General features: G+C 46.3%; 1 protein-coding gene across 1 annotated transcript in view; it reads left to right on the top strand.

Moving 5' to 3' along the window:
* Nucleotides 1–22,448, top strand: part of TACC1 (transforming acidic coiled-coil containing protein 1) — a 68,102-nt gene extending 45,654 nt beyond the window's left edge. Inside the window, exons 6-13 of the mRNA XM_081333760.1 lie at nucleotides 1,576–1,634; nucleotides 4,471–4,611; nucleotides 9,668–9,744; nucleotides 11,076–11,119; nucleotides 12,891–13,051; nucleotides 14,983–15,089; nucleotides 16,355–16,475; nucleotides 19,115–22,448. Of these exons, the coding sequence (XP_081189886.1) occupies nucleotides 1,576–1,634; nucleotides 4,471–4,611; nucleotides 9,668–9,744; nucleotides 11,076–11,119; nucleotides 12,891–13,051; nucleotides 14,983–15,089; nucleotides 16,355–16,475; nucleotides 19,115–19,183 (779 nt within the window). The 3' untranslated portion in view covers nucleotides 19,184–22,448. The remainder of the gene's footprint in view (nucleotides 1–1,575; nucleotides 1,635–4,470; nucleotides 4,612–9,667; nucleotides 9,745–11,075; nucleotides 11,120–12,890; nucleotides 13,052–14,982; nucleotides 15,090–16,354; nucleotides 16,476–19,114) is intronic.
* The last annotated feature ends 2,476 nt before the right edge of the window (nucleotides 22,449–24,924 follow it).

The following is a 24,924-nucleotide window of genomic DNA, read 5'->3' as shown; positions in this document are numbered from 1 at the left end:
TGGACTGGAATATCTTTGCTCTGAATGCAGCAGTTCAGTTCAAAGCCTCGGTCTCTCAAAGGTGCTTTTTCAAGAGGCAACTGGACATTCTTGTGTTTCTTTGAAGATGTTTCGCTTTTCGTCCAAGAAGCTTCATCCAAGAAGCAAAAGGTCTTCAAAGAAAAACAAATGTCCAGTTGTCTCTTGCAAAAGCACCTTTGAGAAACCATGACCTGGATGAGTAAGAATCTCCATAGATAAAGTATGGGACAAAGCTTTCTTGGAAGTAAAAGACTTCTGAAAAAGGAGATAAATCAAAGATAACAAAGGAGAATTCTTTGGCTGCATCCTGGCAGACTGCCTTGCATTCCTTGTGTTTATCCAGTTGATAGGAATAAAAGGAGTTATGCGGGGCAGCTCTGTTCAGTCAAGCTTGTCTGGGGTGAGGCTGGCATTCCTGTCAATCAAGGGGAGTAAACAGCTGCTGTGGACAGATCAGCAGGATGGGGCATCAAAGATCAATGGAGCAGCTGGGAGAATGGACAACGTGACAGTGATTTTTCCTGTAGGAACTGTCTGGCAGGATTGCACTCAGGGGGAGAGGCTCACTTACAATCTCTCCTTTTTTTTTTCTACACGTGTTGAAATTTGCAGAAAATTTGATTCAGGTTCCCATGGAATTATTATTATTATTATTGTTGTTGTTGTCGCTGCTGCTTGAGGCACAAACATCAATCAGTGGTGTCCTGCTGTTTTCTATCCCATCAGTTGTGATAATGATGTGCTTAGAAGGTTTTCTGGGTATGCCTCGTTGGTGTTTCTGTAGGATGGTGTCCCTAGGTCTCAGAATTGGGATCATTGTCTACGGTCCCCTACCTCCATCTCTTGGTTTAAGAAGAGTCTGCCCCAAACTCTACTGACTGTCACTTGGAGCATTCCAATCTTCATTCAGTGAAAATCCTCCTTGACTTTCATATTCCTCTCTTTCAAGTAGTGTCATAGAGTTGCACGTTGTAAGCCTCTTTATAAATCCAGTTATTTCACCAGGAATGTTGTGATTCAGGGTCAGCCTGTGGGCTCGGCAGTTGGGTCGGATGACACAGAGGAGGAGGGGGGTGTTGAAGAGCTTGCTGAGGGGGTTGGAGAGCTTGCTGATGAGAGCCCTCAGCCAGGCCCCTCCCACCTGGTCACGACAGAGACCCAGCTGTGTGAGCCTGACAGCGTGGATGAAGATGACCCACAGCTGGCCCTGTTCAAGGACGCCCGACGCAGGAGGCAGTCAATCAGGAGTAAACAGAGGAAGGCAATGGGGCACCTCGGAAGGAGGCAGAGAGAAGCCACACCCTGAACTGTATAAAAGGGGAATGCGTGGGAGGGCTGGTTTGCTGAAGGCAACCGCTTGAATAGCTCCTGTTTCTTGGTTCGTGTCTTGTTTGCTTTTGTATCCATAAATTTGGTAGGCTTAGTTCCAGCCTCTTGCCTTCTTGTAAAAGGGGTTGTCCCTGCCTTTTCTGCAGGGCCGGTAGCAGGCTGGTACAGAACAAGGAAGTACCTTGTTGTCATAATGTGTAATCTCCCTATGTTCTTTTGCTGTAGGTTACGAGAAGGAATCTTTGTGCAAATTGGAAGAGAAGAATAACTCCAGTGAGATCTCAGTAAGCACAAGTATTGTTCTTATCCTTCATGTCCAAAATTGTGGACCACTCTTTCTGCTAAATTCCTTTCCCAGGATCTATTTTTACTACATTTTCATCTTTGCCTAGAACAGCAGAATACGTTGTAGTTCAATCGCTGCCTTCACCTTAAATGAAAATATGTTATGGTGATGACGTAAATGTCACACATTATGTCAGTTGTGCAATAATGTCCTTAAATAATGATATACAGGTAGCTCTCAACATATGACCACAATTGAGCCCAAAATTTCTGTTGCTAAGTGAGACAGTTGTTAAGTGAGTTTTGTCCCATTTTACAACCTTTCTTGACACCCTTGTTAAGTGAATCGGTACACATGTTAAGTTGGTGACATGGTTGTTAAGTGAATCTGGCTTCCCCATTGACTCTGTTTGTCAGAAGGTCGCAAAAGGTGACCACGTGACCCCACGACACTGCAACCATCATAAATACAAGTCAGTTGCCAAGCATCTGAATTTGGATTCCCTGACCATGGGGACGCCGCAACAGCTGTATGTGAAAAACGGTCATAAGTCCCAAGGAGCCTTGGTGGAGCAGTGGGCTAATGCCTCCTTAAGTAACACCCAGCTGCCTGCAATTAGTGCAGGTTCGCATCCCACCAGGCTCAAGGTTGACTCAGCCTTCCATCCTTCCGAGGTAGGTAAAATGAGGACCCAGATTGTTGGGGGCAATTAAGCTGACTTTGTAATAATGCCGCTTGGGGTGTGTGTGAAAGCCCTAATAAGCAGGCATATACATAGAATGAAGGCTATTGCTAAGCACATTGGTTTGTGCTTAAATTGTAAGCCGCCCTGAGTCTTCGAAGAAGGGCGGGATATAAATGGGATTAAAATTAAAAAAAAATTAAAAAAATTTTTCAGTGCCATTGAAGCTGTGAACAGTCATTAAATGAGCTGTTGCAAGTCGAGAACTATCTGTATATCACAGGGGACTTTGATCTGCTGCATGCCAAGTCGAGGTCTGAAAAACTGAGAGTTTGCTATATAAGAAAACTAAATATAGTATAATAAGACCAATGCAGGATTTTGCAAAGGATGTGAACATTTTTTCGGGGGTGGGTGGGTTAATAGCCAGTATTCCCAAAATGTTTGTTTTAAACTAAAGTTCTTTCATTTCATCTCTCTCATTTGCGAAATAATAATCTGGAACGAGACATGAATTAAGATGTCCTACCTTAGCAGAGACCTCTGCTGACAGCTGAACTGTGCTGCAGCTAGATTAGAATAGAGATTTTGCTTATTCTTAGATGATTCATTCCTAGCCCTGTTGGAACGGAATGGAAAGCAGCGTGGGACAAAATTGATCTCTGAATAGCAAGCAACTTCACTGTTATTCTGATCCCTTTTGTCCCAGTCCACTTCCCCAGAGTTTCCAACAAAAGATTGCGTGTTTGTTCTTAAGATAAATAGAAGTACAAAATAGACTGAGAGATGAGAGACCTTAGAAAGGGTGCAGAGAAGAGCAACAAAGACGATTAGTGGACGAGCAGTTGCAGGAACTGGGGAATAATCTAAGGAAGAGAAGGACTAGATCAGGGGTAGGCAACCTCGGCTCTTTTATGACTCATGGACTTCAACTCCCAGAATTCCTGAGTCAGCATAGCTGACTCAGGAATTCTGGGAGTTGAAGTCCATGAGTCATAAAAGAGCCGAGGTTGCCTACCCCAGGACTAGATGATATAAAGCTGTCTTCTAATATTTGAGAGGCTGTCACAGAGAAGCAGGGGTTGGCCTAGTCTCCAAAGGAAGACAAGAAGTAAAGGCTGGAAGCTTATCAGAAAGAGAGATGCAACATAAGGTCAATTGTATCAATGAGAACAATTAATCAGTAGAGCGGCTTGCCTCCAGTTATGGGTGCTCCATTACCGGAGGTTTTTAAGTGGATATTAGACAGCCATTTATCTGAAATGGTTAGGGTCTCCTGCTCAAGCAGGGGGTTGGACTAGAAGATCTCCAAGATCCCATGCAACTCTGTTATTCTGTATTCTGCATAAATGGTCAGTTGGGTATGTAATGTTTAGTTTACGTGATATTTGAGAATCTTTTGAAAAACCAGAATCTTATTTTTTGCAAATGATGTGGTCTTTTAAAGGGATATATTCCGTTCATTTCACAAAAAGGGTGACAGTCCTATCAAGTCCTATCAAGTCCCAGTCCCAGTTATCCTACACAAAGATTCAGATCCAGAATTCTAAATTTGGAATTAACTATGTGACGTTTATACAGGTATAAATCCAAATAGCTGGAGGAGATGACCAGGCTGAGCCCAAGAGTGGGATCAAGCACGGTCATCTCCTACAAAAGCATCCCTATCCCTTCATAGCATTTCGCATCTTCAAAACCCCAATAGATAGATCAATGTTGAGTGCTAGAGTTGTCCTAATGGCAAATTTGGACCAACCCAACTCCAGAATTCAAGGTTATTGTTTGGACTCTTGGTTTGGGCATCACCAATTCAGGCAGAACCTGAGTCACAAAACAACATGATAGTAACTCTGTCTGTTATCAAAAGAGGAGACAGGTAGCAATCATGTCTCTCACACACAAAAGAAAAGGCCATCTAACCCATTGCATATCTCAGGTGGGAGAAAAAGCCACAAGAATTTGAGCAGTGATTGCATTATCAATAAGACAGTGACTAGATGTCTTTCCTGTGGCTTCCTAACTTCTCTACAGTAAAACACTATGACAGGAAGTTTTGTAGGTCTGTTTAACAGATGGTCTGGCAGGAGAAACTGGGTAGAACTCAGATAAGGGCTGGTTGTGTTCTATTGTGATTCAGTCTTTCTTCTCACAGAGTAATCCTGAACTATGTCCAATGGAAAAGGCTCCTGGAAGTACACCAGCCAGCACGAGAGAAGGGGCTGAAAGCCCCCTGGATGCCATTTGCCTCAGTGAATCTGACAAGACAGCAGTTCTGACCCTGATCAGAGAAGAGGTAACAGGCTGATGATGGGATGTGGTCTGGAGGTTAGCAATATGGGGGCTCTTCTGTGGGAGTGTGCCAAGTTTTCAAGAAGTGCTTGATCAACAGGCATTGGGACAAGCAAAGTGCCCCCTTTTAAAAAAGGAAAAACTCTTGCATTTTTCAGAGACTAACACAGCTTTTTTGAAGGTTATCCCACACGTACTGGGTTGCATCTATGAATGGACAGCATCCTTGCTTTGCTTCACTGCCCACAAAATGTTAGGGTTTTAATGTTTTTATATTTTGATTGTTTTAATTTGGGCAATAATTTAATTCTTTTTTTAACTTTTGTATTTCTATTTATATGCCCTGTGCACCGCCCTGAGTCCTTCGGGAGAAGGGCGGTATAAAAATTCAATAAAACTTAAACTTAAACTTAAAATCACAGGTGGCCTTTAATTGCAGGTTGGGACAACAATGGAGATGGGTTTAACCCAGGGGTAGGCAACCTCGGCTCTTTTATGACTCATGGACTTCAACTCCCAGAATTCCTGAGTCGAATTCTGGGAGTTGAAGTCCATGAATCATAAAAGAGCCGAGGTTGCCTACCCCTGGTTTAACCAAATCAATTTCAACCAGCTCACTAAATACTGTTAATTATTCCTGGTGACTTTAATGCCTCAGCTTTTTGAAGGGTATCTCTCAGGCGTGAAGAATCGGGACCACATATTGAGTTCCGGTTAAGCTGATTTATTGCTCATGCTTATACGTAAGAATCTAGTCAACTGTCAGCACTAAATCAGTGCTGGACCTGGATCGCTTGTGAGAATGCAATGATTCTAGGATGATTCCTCTCTTGACCTCACACTGTCTCTGCTATTCCTTCTCCTACAGTATCAAAGGCGGGAGAGAATTGCATGCAGCCCTAGGACTGGAATTGGGGTATATATGGCTCAGAACAGAATCTCTTTGGATTAGCAAGTCATCCATAGTTTTTGAATTGTTGAGCTGACAAATGTTTTTTTGGAATATTGTCAGAATTCTGTAGGATTGGGGGAGATCATACTTCTTACAACTATTCTAGAAACTTGACTTCCTGCCCTACCTTGCCCTATAGAATTAGGATTTTCTATCTGCCTGTTTCTTTATTTGGGGAGAAGTCCTCCTTAGAACTGGGACCAAAATTCAGTTCTATCCTTGAGGACTGAAGGCTGATGTCAAAATTAGCCAAAGATATGAAAACTATTAGCAGTTTGATAATAATGGAGCCTGGGCCTATCAGTTACCGTATATACTTGAGTATAAGCCGACTCGAGTATAAGCCGAGACCCCCAATTTCACCCCCCAAAACTGGAAAAAGTTATTGACTCGAGTATAAGCCGATCCGCCGTTCTGCAAGCCTGAATACACAGGAATACCCTGTGTGGCCGCGGCTCGTCGGCAGGTCTCCGTTCCTCCTGCCGACCTTTGGGGAGGTTTGGGCGCCTCCCCAAACCTCCCCAAACGTCGGCAGGTCTCCGTTCCTCCTGCCGACCTTTGGGGAGGTTTGGGCGCCTCCCCAAACCTCCCCAAACCTCGGCAGGTCTCCGTTCCTCCTGCCGACCTTTGGGGAGGTTTGGGCGCCTCCCCAAACCTCCCCAAACCTCGGCAAGTCTCCGTTCCTCCTGCCGACCTTTGGGGAGGTTTGGGCGCCTCCCCAAACCTCGGCAGGTCTCCGTTCCTCCGCGCAGACCTGCCGACCTTTGGGGAGGTTTGGGCGCCTCCCCAAACGTCCCCAAACCTCGGCAGGTCTCCGTTCCTGTTTGGGGAGGTTTGGGCGCCTCCCCAAACCTCCCCAAACCTCGGCAGGTCTCCGTTCCTCCGCGCAGACCTGCCGACGTTTGGGGAGGTTTGGGCGCCTCCCCAAACCTCCCCAAACCTCGGCAGGTCTCCGTTCCTGTTTGGGGAGGTTTGGGCGCCTCCCCAAACCTCCCCAAACCTCGGCAGGTCTCCGTTCCTCCGCGCAGACCTGCCGACCTTTGGGGAGGTTTGGGCGCCTCCCCAAACGTCCCCAAACCTCGGCAGGTCTCCGTTCCTGTTTGGGGAGGTTTGGGCGCCTCCCCAAACCTCCCCAAACCTCGGCAGGTCTCCGTTCCTCCGCGCAGACCTGCCGACCTTTGGGGAGGTTTGGGCGCCTCCCCAAACGTCCCCAAACCTCGGCAGGTCTCCGTTCCTGTTTGGGGAGGTTTGGGCGCCTCCCCAAACCTCCCCAAACCTCGGCAGGTCTCCGTTCCTCCGCGCAGACCTGCCGACCTTTGGGGAGGTTTGGGCGCCTCCCCAAACGTCCCCAAACCTCGGCAGGTCTCCGTTCCTGTTTGGGGAGGTTTGGGCGCCTCCCCAAACCTCCCCAAACCTCGGCAGGTCTCCGTTCCTCCGCGCAGACCTGCCGACCTTTGGGGAGGTTTGGGCGCCTCCCCAAACGTCCCCAAACCTCGGCAGGTCTCCGTTCCTGTTTGGGGAGGTTTGGGCGCCTCCCCAAACCTCCCCAAACCTCAGCAGGTCTCCGTTCCTCCGCGCAGACCTGCCGACCTTTGGGGAGGTTTGGGCGCCTCCCCAAACGTCCCCAAACCTCGGCAGGTCTCCGTTCCTGTTTGGGGAGGTTTGGGCGCCTCCCCAAACCTCCCCAAACCTCGGCAGGTCTCCGTTCCTCCGCGCAGACCTGCCGACGTTTGGGGAGGTTTGGGGAGGCGCCCAAACCTCCCCAAAGGTCGGCAGGAAGAACGGAGACCTGCCGAGGTTTGGGGAGGTTTGGGGAGGCGCCCAAACCTCCCCAAAGGTCGGCAGGTCTGCGCGGAGGAACGGAGACCTGCCGAGGTTTGGGGACGTTTGGGGAGGCGCCCAAACCTCCCCAAACAGGAACGGAGACCTGCCGAGGTTTGGGGACGTTTGGGGAGGCGCCCAAACCTCCCCAAAGGTCGGCAGGTCTGCGCGGAGGAACGGAGACCTGCCGAGGTTTGGGGAGGTTTGGGGAGGCGCCCAAACCTCCCCAAACAGGAACGGAGACCTGCCGAGGTTTGGGGACGTTTGGGGAGGCGCCCAAACCTCCCCAAAGGTCGGCAGGTCTGCGCGGAGGAACGGAGACCTGCCGAGGTTTGGGGAGGTTTGGGGAGGCGCCCAAACCTCCCCAAACAGGAACGGAGACCTGCCGAGGTTTGGGGACGTTTGGGGAGGCGCCCAAACCTCCCCAAAGGTCGGCAGGTCTGCGCGGAGGAACGGAGACCTGCCGAGGTTTGGGGAGGTTTGGGGAGGCGCCCAAACCTCCCCAAACAGGAACGGAGACCTGCCGAGGTTTGGGGACGTTTGGGGAGGCGCCCAAACCTCCCCAAAGGTCGGCAGGTCTGCGCGGAGGAACGGAGACCTGCCGAGGTTTGGGGAGGTTTGGGGAGGCGCCCAAACCTCCCCAAACAGGAACGGAGACCTGCCGAGGTTTGGGGACGTTTGGGGAGGCGCCCAAACCTCCCCAAAGGTCGGCAGGTCTGCGCGGAGGAACGGAGACCTGCCGAGGTTTGGGGAGGCGCCCAAACCTCCCCAAACAGGAACGGAGACCTGCCGAGGTTTGGGGAGGCGCCCAAACCTCCCCAAAGGTCGGCAGGTCTGCGCGGAGGAACGGAGACCTGCCGAGGTTTGGGGAGGTTTGGGGAGGCGCCCAAACCTCCCCAAACAGGAACGGAGACCTGCCGAGGTTTGGGGACGTTTGGGGAGGCGCCCAAACCTCCCCAAAGGTCGGCAGGTCTGCGCGGAGGAACGGAGACCTGCCGAGGTTTGGGGAGGTTTGGGGAGGCGCCCAAACCTCCCCAAACAGGAACGGAGACCTGCCGAGGTTTGGGGAGGCGCCCAAACCTCCCCAAAGGTCGGCAGGAGGAACGGAGACCTGCCGAGGTTTGGGGAGGCGCCCAAACCTCCCCAAAGGTCGGCAGGAGGAACGGAGACCTGGGGAGGTTTGGGGAGGCGCCCAAACCTCCCCAAAGGTCGGCAGGAGGAACGGAGACCTGCCGAGGTTTGGGGAGGCGCCCAAACCTCCCCAAAGGTCGGCAGGAGGAACGGAGACCTGCCGAGGTTTGGGGAGGCGCCCAAACCTCCCCAAAGGTCGGCAGGAGGAACGGAGACCTGCCGAGGTTTGGGGAGGCGCCCAAACCTCCCCAAAGGTCGGCAGGAGGAACGGAGACCTGCCGAGGTTTGGGGAGGTTTGGGGAGGCGCCCAAACCTCCCCAAAGGTCGGCAGGAGGAACGGAGACCTGCCGACGTTTGGGGAGGTTTGGGGAGGCGCCCAAACCTCCCCAAACGTCGGCAGGTCTGCGCGGAGGAACGGAGACCTGCCGAGGTTTGGGGAGGCGCCCAAACCTCCCCAAACGTCGGCAAGTCTCCGTTCCTCCGCGCCCTGCCTGCCTGCTTCTTTCCGCTGCGGAAAGAAGCAGGCAGGCAAGGCGCGGAGTTTGGGGAGGTGCGCGCGCACCTCCCCAAACCTCCCCAAACTTCGGCAGGTCTCGGACGGCGGTGGCTTGGGAGAGGTGCGGGCGATCCCGGAAGCACCAAAGCCTCGGCCGCGCACAAGTCCTCGGTAAGTTTTTTTTGTTGACTGGAGTATAAGCCGAAGTGGAATTTTTCAGCCCAAAAAGTGGGCTGAAAAATTCGGCTTATACTCAAGTATATACGGTACCTTCTAGTTTTAGCTGGGATGACTTATAGTGCGCTGATACTTTTAATTAAGAAAAGTCTTCTTGTAACCAGAAGGAACATCTCATCATCTGGCAGACCTTCCCTAAGCAGGTCTACCCATTACTTACAATACATCATATCTAGATCTTCTGGAAAGATAAAAATGGGTAGCCCGGCATTTTAGCAAAGAATGAATCTCTTTATGTCCAACTAAACATCAGACAGAATCCACAGATGTATTTGCAGGTGACAGAGCTGAACTACCACTATGCATCACTGCAGCATAATGTGGTATCTCCTCCTCCCCCCGATAGCTTTGCCACATTTCTTTCAGAGGCGAGAGGGCTGCCTTCTCAAAACTAATAGCTGCATTTTGTATTCATGTTCTTAGATTATCTCTAAGGAAATTGAAGCCAATGAATGGAAGAGGAAATATGAAGGAAGTCGACAGGAAGTTTTGGAAATGAGGTAAAAAGAACTCAACCATGCTAATTCCATCCAGTTTCACATTGTTTACAAGTGCGCAGCCATAGATCATTATGGAAACCTCGTATAGATTGGAAGACTCATTTATTGACCGAGTTAATAGAGACTATTCATCATATTAAGGAATTTGCAATATAGTCAATTGTTTTCAGGTGCTAGAATTCAGGAGCTAGGACCAAGTTCAAAAGTACTACAAGTTTATTACATGCTACGTATACACAAGAATCTGAACTACTAACTGTCAAGGTGAATTGCCACCAGATAAGAGTCAACAGACTTCAAGGAAGGAGATGGACTTTGGTCTCTATGGGAGCAAAGAGACACCAAACGTATGATACGTTTGACCCCGTTCTCGGGCTCAGCCTGGTCATCTCCTACGATTGCAATCAGTTACCTTAACCACAATTTAAAGGCTGCCATGGCTTTGACTGGTTCTTATAATCTGAGAACAAAAATACTGACTCTTCAGGATAACATACTATGAATTCAAGACATTGAGGCTGTTTTCTGCATGGATAAATATAAAGACAGTGAAGCAAGGAGTAAGATCTTCAGCTGAAGATCTTCAATCTGAGTGTTGATTGGGGTAGTGAAAATGGAGCATTCTGAAGGATGATCGGAACTAAAAACCCACCATATTTGGATAGCTTGTCAGATTGAGGAAGGCTGGGATAGATTTTTAAGTTGCTCAGTCACAGAACTAACTGGGGAGCTCTTAGTCTAACCTCCAAGCATAACTTTTGAAAATCCTGGATTGGCCACTAAGAGAGAAGATAGGGAGACCAAATTTTATTGGGAGAGCCTGGGCAGTCAGTGTGGCCTCCCTAACAAGATTCCTACAAGGAGCAAACTGAAGAAGCATGCACTTTTCTTTTGAAAGGAAGTGGTACAAAATTAGACAAATACAGTAAGTGAATCAAATCCACCAAATATTCCAGCCTGCTTTGACATCTTGATTTGAAAACCAAACCAATTGATAGTGAAGCAGGTGCCCTTTTAATAATCCTTAAGTACCTTTACATACATTTGATTATGGAAGCTATTTGCAAGGAAAAGACACCAAAAAGTGATATTTGACATTCCTTCTCCAATCTGGTGGCTTTCCAGATATGCTGGGTCAAAATGTCTAGTATTCTGAACTGGCATGTCCAGTCATCTAGCACCAGGGTGAAGTAACTTGCCTAAGTAGGAATATACTGGGGGGAAAAATTGCTGGAAAGAACAGCATGTCCAATGCATTCGGGTTTTATAGGAGGAAGAGAAAATTAATGACATTTCCATTACACATATCTTTACTTCTCTTTCCTCTTTAGGAAGATTGTGGCTGAATATGAGAAGACAATTGCACAGATGATAGGTAAGCAACTGCCAAATGCCAGACATTCACCTGAAAATTAGTGGAAGGAACAAATAAGGAGGCCAGCATGATCAGGTTCATGCCTGCAAACTTTCAGCCCAATAATTGTTTTAGAGCTTCTTCTTGTGCTTGCAGAGCAGAGATGTCAAACCGCCAGCCCGCAGGCTGGATGCGTGCGTCATGGCGAAACTGCTCCTATCCCATTACCAGCCATGGCAAAAAAAAGGTCACGATACGTTGTGACACATCACACAACGTTGTGAGTTTGACACCCCTGTTGTAAAGTTTCTTCTCTAATTTTCATAATGTGCAGAAAATGGAGAGAGACTGTTTATACTTGTGATGCCTTGCTTGTAAGTAGATTCTGTAAGTGGGCTACAAATTAGGAGACAGAGCTAAGAGTAGGAAATGATGGGGTGGAGAAATCTGCACCAATCAAAGATAGAGGGTTTTTTTCCCCCTTTAGGTATAATTTAAGAACCTTGCCTATGACTTGTGCATGACTCAGACTGCATATTACTAGCTTTTCAGTACTTGGCTTGCTCATATTTGCAACAGAAGACATATCATCTGCTCTGTCAATCTCTTACTTGTAATACAGGTGAAGTACTAAACATAGAGTCCAAGGAGATCCTGTAGTTTGGAACTCGGTTAAAACTTATCTTTATCCGCCACTCTTTATATGTTCCACTCAGATTGTGGAATTGAAGTGAAAGAAATTCCTAGCTTGCGGATCAGCAGCCTATGCCTCCAGCATCCCCTTTGCACCTCCTCTGAATGGATGGGGCTGAATATTTTGTATCCTTTTCTCCCTGTGATATGTTTGTGTGTGTTTGTGTTAATGGACAAAACCGCTACTTAATTCTTGCAAAGGCTGGAGGCACCAACTGCATTCCTTAGAATCTGAATTTCTTTGAACAAGCAAGCTGATTTTTCTTTTCCCCTGTTTTGAGGGTGGATTGATCGGTTGAGCATCATGGTGGCCTGGTATTGAAAATGTTTGACTCCCACTTGGAAAGTCGAGAGTTCAATTCTAGCTAGTGCCAGATATTTTTCTCTTAGGGCACAAAGGAAAAAATATGTGCTGCAAACTCCACATGGTGTCAGGAAGAGCACCGGGCCAGTAAACACTCAGCTCCACCCACTCCCTTGATCTACCTTGAATTAAGGGATTGGAGCAGGGCTCCCCAACCCACGGTCCATGGACCAGTACTGGGCCGCAGCATGCCAGCAACCGGTCCACACAAACAAGCAAAGTCCTATCCGCGAGATGCAGGCAGCAAACAAAACCACGCCGCCTTTGGTCCACGGAAAAACCTCTCTCCACAGAACCGGGCCCTGGTGCCCTAAAGGTTGGGGACCTCTGGATTAGATGGTTGTAAAAAGGGAGGAGTTTTTTTTAGGGTGGTTTGATGGGTAAAATCCTTCTTTTTGCCAGCATAGCCACCAGATGTGGTGGATTTCCCCTTCCAGAATTCGCAACAGTGGCCAAGTAGATATAGAAACGGGTCGCTGAAGTCCACACATCTGGAGAATACCCACGTTTGGAAGGCTAGCTTTAAACAGATACTTTGCCTCTTAAAAAAGCTCTCGATAGGAAAATACATCTAAAAACATTGATTCCGCTCACTCTAGTGGCATAACGTTCCCTGCAACCCATAAAGGAAAGCGCCTCCTGAAGCTGATTGTTCTTTTCTGGTCTACTTGATGTCTCTTAGCTAAAGGCCTGTTGAAGCAGCGCTATCATTCCCCTTTGCCTTTGATTTCACAGAGGACGAGCAGAGAACTAACATGGCATCCCAGAAGGGTCTCCAGCAGCTGACAATGGAGAAGGAACAAGCCTTGTCTGACCTGAATTCGGTGGAGAGATCTCTGTCCAACCTATTCAGGAGATATGAGAATCTGAAGGGAATCCTGGAAGGTTTCAAGAAGGTCCTTTCTTTATTTGGAAAATTCTCTCTTTTTTTTTCTCTATGGGCTTTCCTTCACTGAAGGCCAGGGATGCACAATTTAAGGGCTCCCAGTGTATTGGTTGCAACACTGGAAATCTACACCCCCAGCCAAAATATTGTTTTTGATGTGACCGAAACATGGTGTTCTGTTCCAGCCTACGACCGGCCCTGTTTGAATGTCAGGGACAACCCCTTTTTATAGTCAACAGGCTGGAAAAACCCAACCAAATTTATTTACAAAGAAATCAAAAGTTCAAACAAGAGTTAAACCAAAAGTTCAAACAAGAGTTAAACAGGAACAACAGACCAGGACTCTAGCAGAAGATCTTCAAACGGTTGCCTTCAGCAACCAGCACCTCCCACACCTTCCCCTTTTATCAGCAGTCCCAAGGCATGGGACTCATTGCTTTCTCCTCCTCTCACTGAGTTGCCTCCTTGCCTTCCTCTGTTCTGCTCTGCTGGATTGCCTCCGGCTCCTAGCGTCCCTGAATAGATCCAGCTGTGAATCATCTATGTCCAATACCTCGTGCTCACACAGCTGAGTCTGAGGAGGAGCATGACGGGAGGGGCCAGGCTGAGAGTCCTGCAGTGCATCAGAGCCTCCCTCTGATACCAAAGGCTCTCCAAACCCCTCCTCCTCCTCCTCTTCAGAATCATCAGACTCAGCTGCCGGTATCACAGGCTGACGCTGAATCACAACACATGGGGAGTACTCATGTTAGGTACTGTTGATGAATTTAATTGAATTTGAACTATATTTTAATTGCAGGAGATTAAATATGGGTTTTGTACCAGTCTTCTTTCTGTTTTATCCTGGCCCTGTATGTCTTCTGGAGGCTGCCCATATAAATGCTGTTCTCTAGAGTTTTCAAGTTGCTTCCATCTTCTTGATAGCAACAGCACCTAGACTTATATACTGCTTCATAGAGCTTTACAGCTCTCTCTAAGCAGTTTACAGAGTCAGCATATTGCCCTCTGGGTCCTCATTTTACCTCATGGAAGGTTGAGTCAACCTTGAGCCAGTCAGGAGCGAACTCCTGGCTGTTGGCAGAGTTAGCATGCAATACTGCATTCTAACTACTGCACTTGATGGAGAGGAATTGTGGCTTGGTCCTAAAACTTTGGTTTTGCTTGGTTACGTCTTCTGCTTTATCAACCAGGTGATGGGCAATGAGAAGCAACTCAACCGCAGAATTTCTACCTTTTAGAAGAATATCCCGCCCTTCTCCGAAGACTCAGGGCGGCTTACAAGCTTAGCAGTAGCCTTCATTCTATGTATATGCCTGCTTATTAGGGCTTTCACACACACCCCAAGAGGCATTATTACAAAGTCAGCTTAATTGCCCCCAACAATCACACCGTTGCTACCTGGAATAAGCAACGAAGAATAAACCAAGTTGGTTTCATCCACAGAATGTGTTATTCCAAAATAAATCACACTGTTGCTACCTGGAATAAGCAACGGTGTGATTTATTTTGGAATAACACATTCTGTGGATGAAACCAACTTGGTTTATTCATTGGGACCACATTTTGGTAACTCATGGATTCATGTGTGAACTGAGCCTGTCTGTTCTATCTTATCTCATATTGACTCTTCTAACAGATAAAAGTTTTGTTGCTTCTCATTGCCCATCACCTGGTTGATATAGCAAGGACTTCTAATGTCCCTCCAACCTTAAGGAAGAATGGCTATAGGTCTGGAAGGAAACATCTCTCTTTATAAGATCCCATTTTCTGTTTCCTGAATCATTGGTTAAGGGTCCTCAATTAGAATTTGCGAGAGGCAGGCTGGAATTCTGCCCCAACTCCAAAATGTAACTTGTTGGGCTTTTTGCAGTGGGTGAATCGAAGCATTGTGGTTTCTGAGCGATGGTTCCTAGTCAAGCCGAGCTTTCCTTTTTCTTCTAGAATGAAGAGGCTTTGAAGAAGTGCGCTCAGGATTATCTCAATCGCGTCAAGCAAGAGGAGCAGCGCTACCAGGCCTTGAAAATCCACGCAGAGGAGAAGTTAGACAAGTAAGGCCAATAATGGCACTTTCCCTGCTTCGTGCCAATCCATACAGGTAGTCCTCGACTTACAATGGTTTCCTTAGTGACCATTCAAAGTTGCAACAGCGCTGGAAAAAAAGGACTTATGACTGTTTTCCTCATTTACGATCACTGCAGCATCCCTGCGATCATGTGCTCACAATTTGAATGCTTGGCTACTGGCTCATATCTATGACAGTTGCAGTGTCCCAGAGGGTCATGTGATCCCCTTTTGGCAAGCAAAGTCAATGGGGAAGCCTGATTCACTTAACAACCAGGTTACTAACTTAGCAACTGAAGTGATTCACTTAACAACTACAGCAAGAAAGGTCGTGAAAGGGGCAAAACTCACTGAACTGTCTCACTTTGCAACAGAAATTTGTGGTCGTAAGTTGAAGACTACCCATAACAGAATGCCTCATACAAAAAAAGGAGCTGGGGAAGTTTCAGGCTTGGATGCTTTCCTACTCAACACAACACAACTGCTCCTCTCACATGACGCAAAAGAAGAAAAGGCCAGTGGTTTGATCTTACATGTGAACTGAGAATGGGATACAAGTAATCCTTGTCTTATGATCACGACTGAGGCCAGAACTTCTGTGGCTAAGTAATGTCATCCTTAAAGGAGTCACACCCAATTTTACAACCTTTTGTGCTGCGTTCGTTAAATGAACCTGACTTTCCCCCATTGACTTACTTGTCAGGAGCCAGCCGGGAAGGTCCTAAAGGTTGATTATGTGACCCCAGGATGCTGCAGTTGTTGTAAGTCCATGCTGATTGCCAAGTGCCGAAATTTTGGTCACTTGACTGTGAAAATGCTTGTGCAACAGTCATGAGTACAAGGACAAGTTGTAAGTCAGTTATTTTCAACACCGTTGTAACTTCAAAAGTTTGCCAAAGAAGATTACCTGTACAGTGGTACCTCGGTACATGTCGTTAATTGGTTCTTGGAGGCAGGATGAGTACCAAAAATGATGAGTACCAAACAAATTATTCTGATAAGGAATGATGTAGTGAGTCACAAGGTAACCAACACCAACATGTTCACAAAACAAACGATGAGTACTGGGAGAAAATTTTCATGTCACAATGCACTGAGTACCAAATTTGATGAGTTTCAAAGCAGTTGAGTAAGAAGAGACTGCTTTATTCAACAAATTACAGCATTTTTCTTTTCACACCCATCCTCTCTCTCTCCCTCTCTCTCCCTCTTCCTCTTTTTTTATTCCTGTGGCCCCTCCCCTTTATTCCAGAGCCAATGAAGAGATTGCTCAGGTGCGTACTAAGGCCAGAGCTGAGAGTGCAGCTCTCCATGCCGGACTTCGCAAAGAACAAATGAGGGTCGAGTCTCTTGAAAGGACCCTCCAGCAGAAGGTGATTCTCCAGCATCTCCTATCATCTCTTTCTAAACTTCACTTGCTTTCCCTGCTGGTGAAGATGTGTCTAAAGTTTACTCCACGTTTCTCCTGGAATTGGGTGAAAACAATGACCATTGCATTTCAGAATGTTCAGCCTTGATGTGACTGAATACCACCTCAAGACACACCTACGGGGTTGAATCACTCAAGTTTTTTTTCTTGTTGTTATTAGCTGGTGGGGTGCCTGTGTATTATTGTGTCCATCAAACAAATTAAAAGCTCGAAAGATTTCCAGGGCTCCCTGCCGAATTACCATGAGAAAATTCAATGGGGAAGCCAGCAGGAAATCAAAAGTTGCTCCTGCTGAATCAGAATTAGAATTCCTGCTTTTTTGCCCATCCTTGCTCAGTCAGTTTCTCTATTTATCTAAGGAAAGATCTCTGAAACAGTGACCCATGGAGGCTCAGGTTGTCATTATTTACTTAAAGCTTAAAAAACTCTTGCCCTGTAGCTCACTTACGAAGGAATGCAGTTGCGTTCATCACAAACTTTAGATGAGAGCTGCTTTAGTTTCTGAGTCACTGCTGGGTTGCTGTGTCTTTTTTGTCTACACTTCCTGTTTTAGTGTGTCACATGAATAAATACAGGTAGTCCTCAACTTAATAATGGTTCATTTAGTCACCATCCAAAGTTACAGCACTGAAAAAAAAGTGATTTGTGACCTTTTTGGATGCTTGCCGCTGTTGCAGCCTCCCAATGGTCCCGTGATTGAAATTCAGATATTTGGCAACTGGTTCATACTTATTTAATTTAATTTAATTTATTAATATTTCTATACCGCCCTTCTCCCGAAGGACTCAGGGCGGTGTACAGGGCAAGAATAAAACACAGAAATTTACAAAAAATAAAAGATAATTAAATACATGCCCGATTAAAAATACAGTTAATACATGGTAAAAATACAGTTAATACATGGTAAAAAACCCCCAATAAAAATAGTAAAAAACCCCACCAATCCCCCCTCAGGCCAGGCCGGCTTGCGAAAGGAGCGAAGATCGGGCACCATCCGGAGCTCAACCGGTAACTGGTTCCATAGCTCCGGGGCGCCCACAGAGAAGGATCTCCCCCTGGGGGCCACCAGTCGGCATTCTCTGACCGGTGGCACCCTGAGGAGGCCCTCTCTGTGGGAACGCACAGGGCGGAGGGAAGTAGACGCCGGCAGCAGGTGTTCCCTAAGGTACTCCGGACCCCTGCCATGTAGGGCTTTAAACACCATTACTAGCACCTTGAATCTCACCCGGAAGACAACTGGTAACCAATGCAGCTCACGGAGCAGAGGTGTGACATGGGAGTATCGGGAGACTCCCAACACAACTCTCGCGGCTGCATTCTGTACCAGTTGGAGCCTCCGGGTGGTCCTCAAGGGAAGCCCCATGTAGAGAGCGTTGCAGTAGTCTAGGCGAGAGGTCACGAGCGCGTGAGTGACCGTGCATAGATCATCCCGGCTTAGATAGGGCCGCAACTGGTGCACCAGGCGAACCTGGGCGAAAGCCCCCCTAGTCACAGCCACCATGTGATCTTCCAAGGTGAGCCGTGAATCTAGGAGGACTCCCAAGTTGCGAGCCCTATCTACGGGGGGTAATAATTCACTTATGACGGTTGTAGCGTCCCAGAATCACGTGATCAGCTCTTGCAAACTTCTGACAGGCAAAGTCAACGGAGAAGCCAGATTGCCTCAACAAACCATGTTTCTAATTTAAGAACTGCAGTGATTCCCATTAACAACTGTGGCAAGGAAGGTCATAAAATGGGGGCAAAACTCACATCACAAATGTTTCACTTGGCAACATAAATTGGTGTGTGTGTGGGGGGGTGTCAATTGTGGATGTAAGTTGAGAACAAACTGTACAGAGCAACCCAGCCTCTCTTTCAAATGCAGTCAATGTACATCGGGGCATAATTTAGTAACTGTAGAAAAGTGAGTATTTTAAAAGATCATATTCATGGGCCTAGGCCAGGGGTCTTTTATGACTCGTGGACTTCAACTCCCAGAATTCCCATGCTGGCTCAGGAATTCTGGGAGTTGAAGTCCACGAGTCATAAAAGAGCCAAGCTTGCCTACCCCTGGACTAGGCTGCAGAAGTCACACAACCGTCTACCCAAATGAAGGCTTTAAATCAAATATTTTATCAAACAGAAATGAAATTTGAATTTCAAAATACCAGATTATTCTCATCTGCACAGCTATGTCAATTCAAATTGAACACTGAGTTCCAGAAACAAATTGCAAATTAGACCAACCCCCCCTCCCTTACCCCTCCCCGCAATTCTCAAAGATGGAGACTGGACCTTCACAGATTTTTATCTTACAAGTTACTTCTTTCTATCTCATTCAATAGTGATGGCAGGAAGCAGGTTGCAGAACTAGTTCTGAGCTTTGAGCACACTCCCACCCCGTATAATAGTGCTAAATGTGGGACATGTACAATCTGGTTGCATTTTGTACGTGGAGGAGAACTAAGATCAAGGAGAATGGGTTGGACTGGATGTCATGCATTATGGGGATAATTCTAATTTGCATCATCAGAGAAGGTTGTAGGTAATCAGTACTTCACTTCTGGGCTTTTATTTATCCATTTTCATTTATTTTTGCAGAACCAGGAAATTGAAGAGCTGACCAAGATCTGTGATGAGCTAATTGCCAAGTTAGGAAAGACCGATTGAGGACCCAACGTCTATCATCCGGAGCACCATCTTGGTTTCTCCCTGTTGTCTGTCTGTCCCTTCCAGCAAGCATCTTGCCTTATTTTCTTTCCAGAAATAATCTTTTCCTCCTTCACGGCAGCAAGAAAAAGCACATGCTTCTGTTATCAAAGGACTACCATCTGCAAGAGAACTGATGATTGCCCGGTACTCATTTCCTGCTGTGTAAAACCTCCTTTGCCTATTCAGCATTTGCAGGCTCTCCTGACTGCATGAAGCCAACGGATAGAAGCAGGGACACAATGTTGTTAGCTTTGCACAGAAGAGTTTCTGCACTTGGTTGAGCCTTTGGCCCACAGAAGCTGCTGTATCAGTGCCTCAAGGACAGTCACCCACGGAGAGAGCAGTGTCGCAGATACTCCGGTGTGAAGGGCAGCTTAATTGAGTTACGTTCCCCTGCTTGCATGGCAGCAAGGAGACAAGTGGAATACGACTTCAGCTGCTTCTAAAAGCACAAGGGGCAAAGCCAAGGCAGATGCCTTTGTTCCTCGAGGGAAAAATGCCCAAATGAAAAGGGATTTGCATTCCTGGGAGCATGGCATCTTTGCAAATCACAGTCAGCCATGGAGAAACGGAACTCCTCCCTGTCTTGACCCCCACGCAGCTTGAGGCGCCTCGATTCATGGGTGTCCTGAGCTACGTAGCTCTGAAAATATAGGCCATGAGAAATCCATGAGCCCTAAAGGCAGCCTTCAGAGTCCTGCGTGGTCGCAAGATGTGAGGATTTCGAGTTGAGCAGTTCTCCCAGCCATAGCGGCGCCAGATTGGGGTGTTTGGGATGTTGGAGTCTGCCTCTCTGAAAAGCACTTGGGATGGGGGAAGTTAATATAAGGTGCCACGAGTCTCTTAAAGATACAGCCAGCTGGTTTGGGATTTGACATAGTGCACTTTAAGGCAACAGCAAGAGGGTAGGGGTCCACAATTCACCTGAAGAGAACATGCACAGGGTGAACGTAAATGAAGAAGAGCAACTGTTAGAAATCCCTAAATACAACACACAGAAACCCACACAGAGACTCAGCGCTCTCTCTCTCTCTCTCTCTCTCTCTCTCTCTCTCTCTCTCTCTCTCTCTCTCTCTCTGTCTCTCTGTCTCTGTCTCTCTCTCTCTCTCTGTCTCTCTGTCTCTGTCTCTCTCTGTCTCTCTGTCTCTCTGTCTCTCTCTCTCTCTCTCTCTCTCTCTCTCTCTGTCTCTCTGTCTCTCTCTCTCTCTCTCTGTCTCTCTCTCTCTCTCTCTCTCTCTGTCTCTCTCTCTCTCTCTCTCTGTCTCTCTCTCTCTCCCTCCCTCCCTCTCTCTCTCTCTCTCTCTCTCTCTCTCTCTCTCTCTCTCACACACACACACACACACACACACACACCATTCCTTGTGTTAGCAGCTTTCTCTGTCCAGACAAAGAGCAGGGAATGGAACGCAGCGGCGAGCAAGTGAAGAAATACACGTCAAACCTCCTTGCTCCTTCCCATGCCTTTTTTCTGATATAATTTCAAAAAGTAAAATCATTTGCAAAGAACATTCCCTGCTCCTCGTAGCTGAGATCATTAAAATGGATACCTGTCCAGGAACTGCAATTGTTCTGGCAAGTTTTACGATGACCACAAAAATGTCATCTGCCAAGTGTTCTTGCCTTCGGGCTCGAGACCTTTTCAAATTTTCCCCTTTTATGGTGAAACACCAGACCCTCGCGATTAATCCACTAAGGAACTCTCAGAATTGATATTCATAAAGGCCCCAAGTTGCCCCAATCTAGATCTTGGAGCTGCCGGTCCCAGAACTGAGATTCGTAATTGCAACACATCTACAAGGTGCCATTTGAGATGGCTGGTGTGAACATTTTGTTGTATCATGTTGGCATTGGCTTCTCGCCTACTGTGGCTGTATCAAGTAAACAACGGAAATTTTTCTCTGCCTGCGGATTCAAAGCTTGTGGTGACCAGGTGTTGAAATTCATAGCACAGGTCCTCTATGGCTATTCCACTTGGGCTGGATTTGTCATGAAGTCTTGCTGCAGAAAGGGAGTTTCAGATATCAACCCATTTTGTGGATTGTTGTCTTAGTCACGCATGGAGAGAAGCTACACTAGGGAACCATCCAAAGCCACCATGCATGGAGAGAAAAGCTCCATTTCTGAGATCTATCAAAATGGTCTATATCTCTATCTTGCAACTTCCAAACATGTTGTGAGGGGTTTAGGCTACTTTTGCCAAGCTGTTGCTCTCCAGAACTGTTGTGTGGCAACGTCCACTATTCCCAGCCAGCGCTGGCTGGAAATAATTGGAATTGTGATGCAACACATCTAGAGAGGACCCAGTGAGAAGCTTTTAGCCCTCAGAGATACAGAATGAAATCTCTCATCTGGCCAATAATATAAACCCCTCTATTTCTGAAGGGGATGTGCCATTCCTGAGTAGGAACTCTACTTTCAAGCATGTCTGAAACTTCTCTCTCATACTGATGTCTCATGAGATTATCTTTCAACTGAAAATTGTCGTCCTCTGCATTTTGCTATCACACATCATTGGTCCAAGTACTGTGCTGCTGCTTCCCAATGCGGTTGCTATCGTCGAACAGAGCCGAGATACAGTCAAAAGTTTATACCAGGCCAAATTCCTTGGACCCAGTGCTTTTGGGATCTTGGCATATTGGATTTGAATCTGGATCTAGGAACTTTTGTTGGCATCATCAGGCAATAGATTCTGCCCCGTGGAATAGCATTTGGAAGACTTGTCTTGCTATAATTTGGGGAGACCTGTTTTCAGTTCCCATAAAACAATGGTCGTACAAATGAGGTGTTGGTCACTTTAGCAGCTGTACTAGTGGCATCCTTCAGCTGACTCAGGGATGGAGATCTTGTGGCCTTCAAGAGGTTCAGTGGAGTTGCATCAACCTCAACCTGGCAGGAATGATGGGAACTGCCTGCACAGGTTGGCCACCTTTGACTATAAGAAACCTGAAAGCAAGCAATCCTGTGTCTTCTTCCGGAGCTCCGTGGTTTAACACCATCCTCCAGCTGTTGGCTGGGTGTTCAGTGTTTGCACTTTTGTCTGTGGTGTGATTTGTGTAGGTGTGTGTCTTCACATGCACACTGTGCCAAATGCTCTCTTGTTTTGTGCCTCTGAAGCATGCCACTAAAGGGTGGGCAAAGAAGATTCCTAAGGAATGGTATTATTAACTATAATATGGTTATTATAGTTTGTTCAGATATGAAAATTGTGTGTGCGCGCATGGGTGTGTCTGTGTACATTATATATATATATATATATACATATATATATATATATATATATATATATATATATATATATATATATATATATATATATATATATATATATATATATATATGATATAGTTCTATATAGTGCTGGGGTGTGAGTGTGTGATTGAAGTCTGTAGACCTGTTGCACCTCATTATAGCATTGTGTGGCAAAATGCTACTCAGACTGGCTGCTCATTCTCTCTGTAAAATCTCCTCCATCTACAGCCGTAGCTTCTGCCAATTTATCATGTTTCCAAAACAATTTGAAAGAAGAGCCCTGCTCTTAACAATTGCATGCTTAAAAGCGATATGATGCACTGCAGATCACCGACACGCTTCGAGCGGCTCATCCTATGTAGGTGTCCCGCGTGATCAGTTCTCAGCCAGAAAGAAGCTGCAGGCTTGTATGCAGCAAACACCCAGTTTGTTCCATAATCATTCACATTGACTGAAGTCACACACACACACCACACACACACCTTGCCCTGTTCTTGTTTTTGAGCTGTCTAAACACTTTACAGAGCTTTGGCCGCTTAAAGCACACAGCTGCAGCCTCATAACTTGCAAGAGAGATTATAGGTTTATGATCATCTTCACGATGAAGGGGTTAGTAGAAGAGGTTGCTATCTCTACCTGAAACACAAAACTCGAGATGGGAAAGGGAGATGTTTTGATGGCCTGTTCCACATCACCACCTTGGCCTCTTCCATGCCTCTGGGGATTGAGACTCAGCATTATGTAGCCTTCTAGGCTTTGCAGCCCAACATTATTGAAAGGTTGCTGTATTACAGAAGTCAATGCTAGAATCTGTTTTTTACATGGAAAAGGATTTGTGGAAGGCAGGATGGGTCTGTGACAGCTCGCCATAGCCAACTCATCGTGGGACAACTTACTGCAGGACAAGGGTTACATTAATTTCAAAACATTAAAATAACTTTTAAAATTATTTCAAATAATTCAACTGAATTGTTGAGTTGTCCCATGATGAGTTGGTCGTGGCGAGTTGTCCTTTGGTGAGTTGGCCGTGATGAGTTGGCTGAGGCAAATTGTCCCATTCCAGGGCAGGACATTCTCCAAAACCATCCACCATAAATCTACAATGCAGGTTGTATCACAAGGACACGCGACTCAGTGACATTACTGAGTCAGTCATATATCAAGGATCAACCCTAGCTTTGGGGGGAGGGGAGTCCAATTTCCTGTATTATTTCTTGATAGCTGATTATGGTTGGAGGATCCACTTGAATTCCAGATCACAATGAATGAGGTCTCTTTCTTTCTGGCTCTTAAGCATCTCTTCCTTTCTCTCTTCTTTCTTGCAATCGCCTTTTGCACAAAGGAGTTATGAAGCGAGTTACTGCTATCCGCCTGGGTACAAATGCTGAGAGCATTTGCCTGTGCCAAAGGTTTATTTGGCCAAGAGCGCTCTAGTGACTGATCCAAGGCACCTTGCAAGCTTTTATGGAGGGGGGGAGGTCCTTTGTACAGAAGGCATTCATAACTTGCCAGCTTTACCTATTTGATATACAGTATATGATAATATCCCTTTTCTAAGGTACATATTTGTAAGAGTTATCCTCCCACCCCCATAAGATAAATTGATCATAATATATTTTTTCCCCATCCTCCCCACTGCCTGAATAAAACCAATGTTCTTTCCACTTGGCTATGATACATAATTTGTATGTTATTTATTTCTAATACAGACATCTACAGATTTTGATACCTGTATATACGCACTTAAAACTGTATGGAAAAGCATAACATCTACATGAAACAAAACATGGTACACCTCTCCACAAGGCTGAATGCGCACTTCAATTTTATGTGCAACTGTTTATGGCAGATGCAGAAATGTGGATACCCTTTTGAGTTAAATGCTTGCAGAAACATCTTTCTACTCTTGCTTTTTAAAGTTATTTTTCCCCACTCTTTCTTGCAAAACTCTTCTGCTCAAAAATATTCCTGGATCATCTTCTGTACATTTTATAGTTAAGATCTCCTGAGATTACTAATAATATTCAAATGTGGGAGCTGTGAAGATTATTTCTAAAGGGTCCTTGCTTCTTATTAATGGTCTCCATCTGTAGACATCTTTGTTAAGATCTTTTGTAAACCTGGGCATATCTATTGAACTATGCAAAATGGATTTGGCCATGATGTTTTCTAAACCATGATTTATGACTTAGGACAGTGGCCCTCAGCCTTTTGGGCACCAGGGACCAGTGCCACAGAGAGAGGTTTTTCTGTGGATCAGAGGGCTTGTGGTTTTAGTTGCTGATGGGGCTGTGTTTATTTGTGTGGCCCAGTTGCTAGCCTGTCGTGGCCCAGTGCCAGTCCAGAGATCAGGGGTTGGGGACCCCTGACTTAGGGTATTACACAAACCCAATCACCTTTCTGTTCACCAAATCACAAGCATGACGAATGAAGCCCCTTCCTCATTTAAA

The sequence above is a fragment of the Vipera berus genome (assembly GCF_964194415.1).
Source record: "Vipera berus genome assembly, chromosome: 8".
NCBI lineage: Eukaryota > Metazoa > Chordata > Lepidosauria > Squamata > Viperidae > Vipera > Vipera berus.
Note: the sequence above shows the minus strand (reverse complement) of the source record. Positions and strands in the feature narration are given on the sequence as shown.